At 36.7% G+C, this 13,038-nt stretch overlaps 1 protein-coding gene across 1 annotated transcript; it reads right to left on the bottom strand.

Moving 5' to 3' along the window:
• Positions 1-1,147: 1,147 nt before the first annotated feature.
• LOC122316774 (probable prefoldin subunit 4) lies at positions 1,148-12,507 on the bottom strand. Its single transcript, XM_043133549.1, has 3 exons — positions 12,354-12,507; positions 12,108-12,218; positions 1,148-1,649 (listed from the first exon to the last, which is right to left on the bottom strand). The coding sequence occupies exons 1-3, from the start codon at positions 12,360-12,362 to the stop codon at positions 1,389-1,391; spliced, it is 381 nt and encodes a 126-aa protein (XP_042989483.1). The 5' UTR covers positions 12,363-12,507; the 3' UTR covers positions 1,148-1,388.
• Between the last annotated feature and the right edge of the window lie 531 nt (positions 12,508-13,038).

Below are 13,038 nucleotides of genomic sequence, written 5' to 3'. Positions count from 1 at the left end.
CAACGTTAGCTAATGATATCTCTAGTAGTTGTGTAGCTTTCTGATGATCCCTCACTAAGTTTTGAACGGTGGGCTTGTCAACTTCCAGTGTCGTTCAGTCCACAAGCAAAAACAAAGGAAACAGAGATTTTTTGTGTTGGGGCACAGCATATGTAAGTAGGGAAGCACTTCGATATACACTCTTTTTGTAGTGTGTAAATTTCATTCCGTAACAACTCGTACGTCCTAACATCACCATTTCGCCATTGGAGCTTCAAATGCTTCAAGAGGGAGGAGGGTGGAGCCTCTTCCTTGCCCTTTTTTCCTTTTCCGAATCCCCGATGAGGTGCAATACTCACAGTTGCCCCATCCCACTGCCAAAGAAAAGACAGCAAGAATCTACCTTTGGTTCGTCTTCACAAGAATGAAACATACGTAACACATCAAGTAAAAATATTAAATTCATCTAAAATCCGATAATTTTGATTATAGGCTCCATGTTTTACCCAAACGTAAACCATCTCATCTCATTTTATCATTACAACTTTTACAAATTTTTAGACATAATAAACAATTTAACTTTTTCAAATCCCAAAACAAAACTAATATATATTATAATAATATTTTATTCAACTTTTAAAAAGAAATCTCATCTCATTTATTTAACCAAAAGGGAAATAATTTTACGTTTTCTATCTAAGTACCGTACAAGCTCCTTGTTTTCTTTACTCGCTCATTAAAGAGCAAAGAATGCTGCACATCTGTTAACTATTCAGAATATTCAACTCTCTCGTTTTCAGCTTTCACACCAGCCAACCTACTAGTGCAGGCAACTCTTTCGCAAAGAGGTTTTAATGAATCAGTTCTAGAAACCAATCAAGCAAATGCATAGAATTTTTTAGTGGAAGCTCGATTGAGCTTTAAGGAAAATCTAGCATTAGCCATCCGGAAGGAGGCAGGAAAGGGTGTGTCTTTCCCTCTTAAGTTGGCGTGGTAGAGATCCACAAATATCTGGTAACAGTTTAATATTCTTTAGCCTAGGGATCAACAAGAATCAAACATGCATAATACATCAGGGGACATGCACTTCTACTTCTTTTCTCAGCTGACAAGATAAACATAAGAGATATAAACAAGATAATTACAATATCTAATACATAATAAAAAGTAAAAAAGAATAAAGACTTCTTTGAAACAGAACGTGTTTAAAAGTACTTAACCAGAAAACAGAAACCAATTCATGACATATGCCAAGAAGACTGATGAACACCCCCTTATAAATTCTACCATCTAATGACAATGGTGAAGTACCTGTAATATCTAAACATATCAGAATCTACAGGACGTCAAGTAATCATATCATCGGAGCATAACTAACGAAATTATACAAAAGTTACAGCTCATCCCTATCAATCCTCCTCTAGATTGATGGAGTCCTTGAACTTCCCATACAAAATCTTTTTCAATTCGGTCATCTGCGCAAGAACAGAATCCTTTTCTGCTTCAAGTTTTTCCAAGTTCTGGCCTGTCACCTCTTTCATCTGTTCTATCCTGCCTTCCACTTCTTCCTTTGGCACATGGGCAAAGACTTCACCTATTTGGAACCGAATCACCTCCTCATCAGTGAGAATCAATTCGTTGCTAGCATCCTCCAAATTATCATTTGTTTCCTGCGGGAAAGAGATCATTTAGTAAGAAGAGGCAAATAATTAAACGAAATAACAGGAAATATCTCTTCAGCTTCGTATAAATATACATTTTCACTGTCATATTGCATTCAGAAAATAAAAGATTTCATGCTTTAATGAGCTTTAAAGCAGACACAGATTATTGACCAAAACAAAAGACTGGAAACTTCAAGGGTAACCAAGCAACCGATCTACTTTGCATCTATGATAAAGTGATTTCCCTCTACTCTTTATCTTGTAAGCATATTGTTCCAGTTTCCTGTTGACACCTTGATTTTATGCTACAGTGGGAAATCCCTTGATACATGATATCCAACTACTAACCTAGTAAACATTTGTGGTTTCAACTGAAAGGACTTTATTGCCATATTACTTTGGAATGGTTTGTTTGGTATGATTATATCTTGGAGACCCTAATTAAGGTGATGTTTCGAAACAATTTTCATTTCATCCCCATCTCATTTCCTTCCCAAACATTATTCAAATACAAACACTTTCAAACAACTCATTACAACTTTTTCAAACTAATCATTACAACTTTCCCAATTTTTCAAACAAAAAACAATTCAACTTTTTCAAATCTCAAAACAAAAATAATACTAAAAAATTATATTATAACAATATTTTAACTTTATAATATTTTTTATTGAACTTTTTCTCTCCTTTCCCAAAACTCAATAAATACTTAACTCAAACTATCTCACTACTATTCACAAAATTCACATCTCATCTCATTCTCCAAGCATCCCCCTAAGAGTATGCATTTTGTTGCCGATTGCTTTGGCATGTGGAAAGCTTTAAGAGATTTTAACCTTTGTAGACAGTCATGGAGGGAAAATACTTCACATTGTTTATTCATTGATATACAACAATATGTGTATATATATATACTACATACATATATACTACATACAATTGACAATTATCCTCACAAGTTACACTTATTACAACCATGTCCCCTAACACTCCCCTCAAGCTAGGGCATATATATCATATAAACCTAACTTGAAACAAATAAACTTTAATCGAATCCAACACAATGACTTAGCAAACATATATGCGAGTTGATCAACAGAATTCACATAAGGTATAGAAATGTCACGGGTTTGGATATTAAGAAGTGTTGAGAAGAATTGTGAATAGTAATAAAAAGTAAGTGAAAAGTAATAATAAAATAATGAATAGTAATAAAAAGTAGGTAAAAAATAATGAATAGTAGTAAAATTAGGTGAAAAGTATAAAGTAATAAATAGTAGTGAGAAGTGTTGAGAATACCTGAAGTAGTCTCAGTATCCAAACATAGCCACTAGTATCTTAAGTTATTTTGTGATAATCAAGTCGCAGTGCATATTGCCTCTACTAGTAGTGTGAGTCATTGCCTGTATTCAGCTTATGCACTAGACCGAGCTACTATTGCTTGTTTCTTAATCTTCCATATAACCAAGTTACATCCCACAAAGGTACAATATCCAGTAATAGATCTTCTATCTAAATGGAATCCTGCCCAATCAGCATCTGAAAAGGCTTCAACCCTAAGGTGTCCATTTGGTTGATACAACAATCCAAGGTCAGGGGCTTGCTTAAGATAACAAAGATAATGAATTACAATATCCCAATGTGAGACCCTAGGCGTTTGTAAAAATTGACTCAGTATGCTCATTGCATAAGAGATGTCCGGTCTAGTGATAGTAAGATAATTCAATTTCCCAACACGTCTTTCATACTTAGCTAGATCTCCAAACAACTCTCCTTCCTCTTTCAAGAATCTACGATTTGGGTCCATATGGATGTTAACGGGTCATACACTCAACATGTTGATTTCTTCTAGAAGGTCAAGTACACATTTCTTTTGAGGTAGGTTAATACCCTTTTTAGATCTATTGACTTCAATTCCAAGAAAATATCTAAGCTTGCCCAAGTCTTTTGTCTAAAACTAATCATGTAAAAACGGTTTCAGCCTAGCGATTCTAGTAGTCACTCCCAGTAATTACAATGTTATCCACATATACAACCAACAAAATGTGACTTGCATCACTATGTAGGTGAAATACTGAATGGTCTGTTTGGCATCTATGAATGCTAAACGCCAAAATAGCATAAAAAAACTTCCCAAACCATGCTCGAGGAGATTGTTTCAAACCATATAATGTCTTTTTTAACTTGCATACGGTACCTCGATCTCCTCCTAAGCTATAAACCCAGGTGGTTGCTCCATATAAACTTCTTTATGCAAGTTGCCATGCAGAATTACATTTTTAACATTCAACTGAAATTAGGGTCAGCCTAAATTAGTAGTAAGAAAGATCAACATTCAAACAGAGGAGATTTTAACAACTGTGGAGAAAGTCTCCTTATAATCAATGCCATATGTTTGAATATAACCCTTACCAACCAAGCGAGACGTTCCACCAAACCATCAAGATAAAATTTGATTGTATATACACATTTATAGCCAATATGTTGTTTACTAGGTGGTAGTGGAACAAGATCCCATGTCCTATTATGGTGAAGAGCATCCATTTCATTTTTCATAACTATCCACCATCTCAAATCAGATAAAGCATCTTGAATTGTCTTAAGAACAGAAAGTTTTAAAGTTGAGAAGTAAAACATGAGAATGAAGAAGATAAAGCATAATATGTGACAAATTGGCTAATCGGATGTTGAGTAACACAAGAATAAGTACCTTTGAGAAGAGCAATAAGTGGAGAGTTTGAAGAACTAGATCACTTAGGATCTGAAGATGGAGATATGGTTGGTGGAGGCAAGGGAGCCAACGGCCTCAAGCAACGAGAGTAAACCTGTAAAGGAACTGGGGAAGGCATTGAGGAGGGTTGGGTAAGGTTGGGTGAGTGTGAAGGAGAAAGTGTAAGAGTATGTAATGGTAGAAAATCACACTCAACACTCGAACGTGTATTCGAGAAATAGGGCATGGAGTCAAAGAATGTGACATCAACACTTGTGAAGTAGCGTTTAAGTTAAAAAAAAAAACACTTGGCAGAACATGGAACAAGCTTATCAAAACCTAGGCCAAGGTTATGAACATATCAAACACACCCAAAGATTTTTTAATGAAGGGAAAATGGTGAAGATGAAAGAAACAAGATGAAGTAGGGAGAGGAACCATCGACAATTGATGAAGGCATACGGTTAATAAACGTGACAAGCAGTAAAAACCACTCCAAAATCGTTTAGGAACATGCATGTGCAATAAAAGTGCTTAGGTTATATCTAATAAACAATGATTTTTGTGTTCAGCCACCCTATTCTATTGGGGTGTATAAGAACATGAAATTTGATGAACAATTCCTTTATTACTTAAGTAGCAAAAACTCTAGATTGATATTTTCTAACATTATCAAATTGCAAAACTTGAAACTTTTTGTTAAATTGAGTTTTAATTTGTTTCCAAAACACTTCAAATATGGAAAGAAGTTCAGATCTTGCCTTCATCAGAAACACCCATGTCACACGATAGTAGTTATCAATAAATGTGACAAAATATTGAAACTTTTTTAATTCAATGTTGATTGGTCTCCATATATCAGATTAAACCAATTCAGAAGGACTCAATGCTCGTTTATCAACTTAAGGTACAAAAGATACAGCGATGTTTACTAAATTGACATGCTTCACAAGAAAATGAAGCCACATTTCCTAGATTAGTAATGCTTCAAAAGGGAAAGAGAGGAGTGACTAAGGCGACAGTGCCATTCATAAATAGATGATGAGGAGGATGTAAGGGCTCAAGTGGGTGACTGTTTAACATCAAGATAATATAGACCACCAATTTCATGGCACGTACCACTCTTGTTTCCCCCCCATCTTGAGATTATGAAAGACACATGAAAAGGAATAAAAGGTCACTGAAAATTGAAGACTTTGAGTAATCTTACTAATGGACATCAAACTAAAGGGAAAACTAGGAACATATAGAACATATGACAAGGATATAGAGTGGTGAGCTTAGTGGATCCTATACCTATAACCTTAGCAAGAGAACCATCAGTGAAAGTAACACTTTTTAGAGATGTCACAGTATCTAACTTAGATAAGACAGGACAAACCGGTCAGATGTTCATTAGCTCTTGAATCAATGATCCATGGATCTTGAGTGAATGAGACAAGACATGTAAATGTTGTACCTGAGTGGACAGGAGTAGTTGTGAAAGATGAAGCCCATGTGCAACCCAAAAGCTTATCATACTCATCCTTTGATATACTAATCATATCTTGGCAAATGGCCTAATTAGCATATCCAAATGTCTACCATGTACATGCCAATAATAGTCCACCAAGCAGTTAGTGCGACCACAATAGGTGCACTTACGAAATTCTCAACCTCGAGTGAAATTACCTTTGGCATTACGTCCCCCACGTGGACCTTTACCGCCCCGGCCTCTATGGCCACCAGAAGCAACATAGGAGGCAACCACATCATGTAATTGTGAGTCAAATTTCATTGTCATGGATGTAGAAAAAATATCACAATTGAACTTAGAGACAAAAACTCCACATAGGATATGGGAAAAGCTACAATTCAACTTGAAAATCCGAAAAATACAATCTAGAAATGTAGAAACTCAATCCAAGTATCCAAAAAAGAACCCGAATAACAAAATTGCGGCCCTATATCGGTCAAAATTACATTGTATCGGCTTGGTATCGGCCGGAATCGGGTATCGACCGAAACCGACTTCAACCTAAACTTAAAACCGGATTAGGTTATCCTAAACAAGAATAAGTGATCTGGGAATTACCTTATCCTTGTTACCATATAGGTGTTATTCCAAATAGGAACTAGCTCTGACTCCAAGTTGGGGTTATTCGCACTTGAGGATGGGATCACTTATTCCTGCAACAATACAGTTCGTCCCTACTATGTTGCTGGCAACAGGCAGCACTTCTGACAACTGCTGACAATGGGGAACACACCAGGATGCACAGACAATGACAACGAACTCACCCCTGGTGTAGACTGTTGACAACTAAAAGAGAAGCCATCGGGATGCTCAAAAAATGACAATGACCTCTCGGATCCAACAGTAGAAGCCACTATTGAGCTTAGATCAGACGACAAAATTGAGATCAAACACCAAAAATTACTTCGATCAAACATACTCCAATCAAACACCACAAACTACTCTGGCAAGTGTGGCTCTAATACCATGTAGATAGTCATGGAGGGAAAATACCTCACATTTTTTATTCATTGATGCACAACAATATATATATATACACACACACTACATGCAATTGACAATTATACCCTCACAAGTTACACTTATTACAACCATGTCCTCTAACATATAGAGGGCTCTTTTACTATGTTTTGAGCTTCTTTTTTTTCCCTATTTTGTTTTGGTAGTTTATATCTTGGTTCAAGAGTGTTTCAAGTTACTTTCCTGTTTTACCAAGGAATCCAGGTCCATGCATGAAGAAGCTTGGAAGTAGCCTATATAATACAAGGCAATAATGAAATCTAATATATGGAGAATGACTTCAATAAAATCCCATCAGTTTTTCTTAAAGACCTAAGGGCTTGATTGTGTTCTCCTTCCTATGAGTGATTTTGCTTAGGAAACCTAAAAGTGGTTGTCTAAGTTGTGTTGCCCTATCAATTTTGTTTCAACAGCCTACTGCCAGAAAATTCATGGTTTCTAATTAAGTAACGTTGGAGGCATCAAATCAAAACTTGTTCATACTAATTAACTAAAAAAAACTTTTAAATACAATTGCAACCAAGATTCCATCAAAAAATGTAACTATAGTGCTGAATTCCAAAGCCTCATGCATCAGAGTTGGTATCAGAGTCCCCTAGCTTCTGTCCTGCATCACTAGGTTTAGAAACTTTTAGCAAGATTCCTTTGTGCTAGTTGCTGAACCATCACTGAATTACATAAATGCGAAAGCAATCTTGCAGAGTTACTTTTCTACTATGTGCTTTTCTTGTACAACAACCTTTTTTTTTTTTTTCATAGTCCTGCATCACTTGTATTACAATAATAAAATAGGACAACGAATTGCACCATTGCAGACATTTGAAGCAACTAAACAATTTGTAATCAAGTCGATCTTCTTCAAAGACCTAAAACTTACACAACCCACTAGCCCATTTAGTGACTTCCAAATTGGCCTTATTTATTTAGTTATTTATTTGATCATAAGAATAGGCAAAAGCCCGAGTATATGGGAAATATACAAGAGCATCACCTATGAATGCTAGTTTAGTGATGCAATAAATTCATGCCATTAAAATCAGCTACAATCGACCAATGGAGTAAAGTATTAAGAAAACAATTATTTCTTTCTTTCTTTCTTTTTTTATTTTTATTTTTTTATTATATGCTTGGGAACCTCTCCAAGGTAGGGGCCCTTTGTATCCACCCATGAAAAGTAAACCCAGGTCCCGTGCACCACACCTTCAGAAGTTTCTCAACATGGAACTGGTTAAATAGCTGGCTTTTCACTAGAGGCTGTGGCCCCAAAGGATTGTTTGCACCAATGAGGTGTTGAACCTCGGACCTTGAAGGGAGTGGTACCCCAAGACCAAGGCCTTCGCCACTTGGGCCAACCCCTTGACCGCTCTCAGTCTTTGAAGCTTCTTTCATTCCTCTTCCTCCAAATACACTACTAACATATTGGGACCATCTTCCATATTGTTGCAATCTGAGAGTTTCCCTCCTAATTGTTCTTAAGAAATTAGTTCAAGATATTGAAATTCTCACTCATAATTCTGGTTCATCTTCTAATGTGTATCAAGATATGAAAATACTTCACAAGATGCTCATGAATCAAGTCGAATTCTCTCTAGCATCTTTGTTTATTCCCCTCAATAAGTAGTTGTAGATTTTATTATACAGAACTCAAAAGGGATAGCCTGAATAAATAGAAAGTATAGGAAAGGAGATTCTGAACTTGAGTACTCAAAAAGCATGCCTAGATTTCTCTGATGCATCTTATAGGGTATGCTTAGAAATTGTAAGTTTTCTAGATTGTGGGGATATTCAGGGTTGCAAATGATAACTTGAGTTTGAAATTGTGTGGCTAAAATCACGAGGCTTTTTGGAAGAAACCAAGTAGTGGTGGGACTCAAAATGTTTTCAAGGCTCTCCAAGTTATATTTTCATGCAAAAAACAACGTTAAAAGATTATATGGATGTTTGGAATGAGGTATTTGCGGATATTGGAAAATAGCATAGACTTCTTTTTAAGAGTTAAAAGGCCTCAAAGTGATTGATAGACCATTTTATGGTGAAGAGAGATTAAATGAGACACTTATAAGTGACCTGCAAGGGACAACCCTTATCGAGGAGATATGTTGGAGACTAAAGTCCAGGGGTTGGTGGCTTCAAGAGGGGGATAAATGTACTAAGTCCTTCATCGGCTGGCCTATTCAAATAGAAGAAATAATACCATTGATTCCATATTTGTACACTGAACAAGTTAGTTGGGATCTATGTTGGAAACATTACCCACCAAACAATTCCCTTGAGGGAGGCCCTTTGGTTAAAAAGACCCTTTGGAGTGAGCAAGGTGTGGGAGGTAGTGAGAGCCCTACGTGGAGATAAGGCATTAGGCTCAAATGGATATTAGACAGGATTTTTCAAAACCTGTTGGGATGTACTAAAAGAAAAGGTAATGAAGGTTTACCATGAGTTTCACTTGAAAGGCTTCTTTGAGAAGAACCTTAATGCTACTTTAATTGATCTTATTCCAAAGAAGCAAGATGCGGTTGATATTAAGGATTTTTGGCCTAATAGCTTAGTGGGTAGCGTTTCCAAAACCGGGCTAAGGTAATAATGTTAGGATTGCGCCTCCCTCTCTCCCTCTATGATGGCTCTTTCCGGTGCCATTGACTAAAAATAATTACGTCTCCTTTTTCTTTGGTTGACTAGTCATTCGATCATTTTCTCCTTTACTTTTGCTCCTCCATTAGTCCTTTTCGTTCATTTTTTCTTTTCTATTATCACAGTGGGAAGAATGGGTGTCATGAGGAAGTTATTTGTAGAGACAAAGGTATCTAAAACCATATCAGAAGGTGCTGGCATCGTTCGTTTTGTGGAAAGATGCAGAAAGGTGGCGAAGGAGGTCAGCATGCATAGAGTCACAGTAGGTTGGCTTGCACACACGGTGGAGCCTTGTGCGGCATTCTTGCATAATGGCAAGTTTCATAAAGCCTTTAGAGACAAGAACAATGCATTTTTGGCCCAAAGGTGCTCCAACAAGTACGATCATTACTTGGTGCTAAAGTGGTGTCGCAAGAAGAGGGTTCAGAGCTATACTAGAAGCTGTTAAAGGGAAGGGGTGGTTGAGCTTTACAGAAGCTCTCAAAGGTCTGCTAAGAAACTTTGTTTTAGGTGTCCAAAATAGAGGATCCACTATTGCTGGTGCCCTAAGCAGAGGATCAGGATATATAATGGTATGAGTTAAAATGATAGAGGAAGGAATTAACCTAACCCAAAGAAATGTGGTGGGTCAAGAATGGCGTCGGGCAATCTTCTCCAAAAGCAGGTTCTTCCTAGGGGCCAATTATTGGGGATTTTACTATGCGCATCACCCAAAAAAGTGTGCCAACTGATAAGGAGGCCCTAGAACATGGTGTTGTTGCAAGGAGATTGTAGGGCAAACGTCAAGAGGCAGGGTGGTGGGCTCAGTAGGTCCTCATACAAACTCATCGGCAATGGCATAGTCTTCATGCCAGGTTATAGAGAAAGAAGCACCGACAATTAAGTCTATTAGAAGATGCGACACTGCTGGGATCCATATCGATAAGGAAGTTTGCAGGGGTGGTGAAAGTGGACAGTGTATTGGGTTTGGCCTCATCCAAACTCCCCCGTATCTTTGCAAGCTTCAGTGGTAATGTGTGAAAGGTGTCCTCGTCTCCCTCAATCACTGGTAATGTGTGAAAGGTCAGATAACTTGGAGCTAGTAGATGGGCAGGTAGATTGGGTTGGCCAGACATTGCAGTTTGAGGATGGGCTGGATGGGACAAGGGAATTGCCATGGGCGCCTTAGGAAGGAGAACTATTTGGGGCAGATGATCAGGGTGGCTAAGGACGTTGTTCCTCCAACTACTTTGCCTCTAAGCCATAATACAACAATTGGATGCTACAAAAGGTGAAGGAGATACAACAATGTGGGGACCTCATTTGAAGGATTTGAGGACTAGGTCACTACTTTACTTACCGCTATAGAGGAGGGTCATCTCCAAACGACCAAGTCAGGAGCAAGGAACAGGGAATTAAAGTGGCTTCCTTGGTCTATTTATTATGATGCAAAGGAAAGGCATTCAAGTTAAGGTAGGACCAAAGTGATGGTGACATCAATAGCTTATGAAGCCTAAGGTTAATAACTGGCAATGTCAGGGGGGCTAAATGAGGCTAATAAGGGCCTTCAGATAAAATGGAATTATATGTAGAAGCATTGTCTAGAGTGTGTGGGATTGACAATATGTTGGTAGGTCTTATCTATTTTAGCGGTCCTTGGGTGTGGTAGTAGTCATGTGGAATAGAAGTGTGTTGGAGAAAGTTGAGGAATACTTGGGGATTATACAGTCGCTTGATCTTTTAAGAATGCAGGTGATGACTTTACTTGGGCGTTAGCTCAACAGAAAGAATCCCACCCAACCTAAACAATTAAAGCCCATTAGACCGTGACTTCAAAGGATACATATATGCACAAGAAAAGAGCTGTTAGCTTGTCCTTAACTTCCTTGGTTTTAGCCTTTCCCAAATGTCCTCTTTCATATACTTATAAAAAAAATGTCCTCTTTAATATCTTCTTTTCACCATATTTTCACATCGTGTCCTGTTTCTATTAGGGCTCAATTCAAGCATTACTAAAAATACACTTACACCTACTATTTTTTCCATTTATATTCAATTGATCCAAAAAAACCCATTAAACGAAACCTGGAACTCATCTACTATTCAGATCCAGCTTAGCAACAAGTTTGACAAAACATACATTCAAACACAATCAATCCAAACAAACAATAATAAACTATTTAAATTAAAGAAAAAATCGGAGCCATGTTAATTCTAACTTCCAAAACCCATCTACAATTAAATAAAAATCTAAATAACTCCCTAATCAGAAAGTAACAAAAATACTTACCAAGAGTTAACAACAGATGAAGTGAGAACCAAACTATATCCGTCGAAATTACGCCAAAATTAAAATGGAGTATAAGAATTTCTCAAAACCCATTTCAAATTATGAAAAAGATAGTAACTCACGACTCCAAATAGCACCTGACAGTATTTATTCAGGAAAAAGAAAGGAGGGAAAAGCACGAAACAAATGAATGCACATCAAGATGAATCCGAACTTTAATAAGAACCTCAAACAATACAACATTATCAGAAACCACGTACACTAAAATAAATAAATAAAAACTCAATTATAACTTTTCCAATATACTTGTATGCAGTATACCTTGGCAATTTTGATCTCATCCTCGAGCTCGTGAAAGCGGTTGTTTAATCTTCCAAACTTATTAATATTCTGCTGGTCTTCCCAAGTCACCTCCGTATCGGGACCTCCACCCTTCGTGTCAGATTTCAAGCACGCATAATGGATAAAAATAAAAATAAAAATAAAAATAAATTCAAGTATAGAAGTAATGATCATACGAATGGATATTTGAGGATCTTGTTCGAGTTTCATACGGGTTTTGCTTACCTGCTGCATGTTTGTTTGATGGCAGAAGATTGGGGAAGCTCGGTGCAACTGCGATCTGCAGAGGACACACTGGCGGTGTTGAGTGTATTAGCCCCCTGCGATACACATCACACCTACAATTTTTTTATCATTATTTTATTATTACTATTTTTTTTTCTAAGCAATTTTATTTATTATTACTATTGATCTAAGTCGCTTGATTGGAAATTTAAGATGTGGTTTGGACATTGAGATAAGATTAAATGAGATCAAATAATTTTAGATAAAAGTTAAAAATTAAATAAATTATTATTAAAATATTATTTTTATTTTAAGATTTAAAAAATTAAATTATTTATTATATTTTGAGATGAAAAAATTGTAAATATGAGTAAAATAATTTATTAACATTATCAAATGTTTTGAGTTAAAAAAAAAATGGAGATATCCCATCTCTCTCCATTTGATTTCTCTCCCAACTAAAACTCAAAGATCTCATCTTTTCTGTCAATGGGAAATGGAGCTTTGACTCATTCATTTCTCTCGTCTACTGCTTATTAATTTTTATTGTGTTTTTCAACTCTTTTTTTCAGATTTTATTATATTTTCTATCCATAGTAAGGAAAAGTGTCGATTTACTTCTTTCCGACCCCACGATTACGAGTGCATCACCGTAGGACTCCCCTACCTTCGATCCTTCAGACGG

Source organism: Carya illinoinensis, chromosome 7, assembly GCF_018687715.1.
Source record: "Carya illinoinensis cultivar Pawnee chromosome 7, C.illinoinensisPawnee_v1, whole genome shotgun sequence".
Lineage (NCBI taxonomy): Eukaryota > Viridiplantae > Streptophyta > Magnoliopsida > Fagales > Juglandaceae > Carya > Carya illinoinensis.
This window is presented reverse-complemented; position numbering and strand designations above follow the sequence as displayed.

Coding starts and splice junctions, on each gene's coding strand:
- LOC122316774 (XM_043133549.1), bottom strand. Junction 1,650..12,107: donor ATGAGATCAAAATTGCCAAG/GTATACTGCATA, acceptor TCTTTCCCGCAG/GAAACAAATGATAATTTGGA.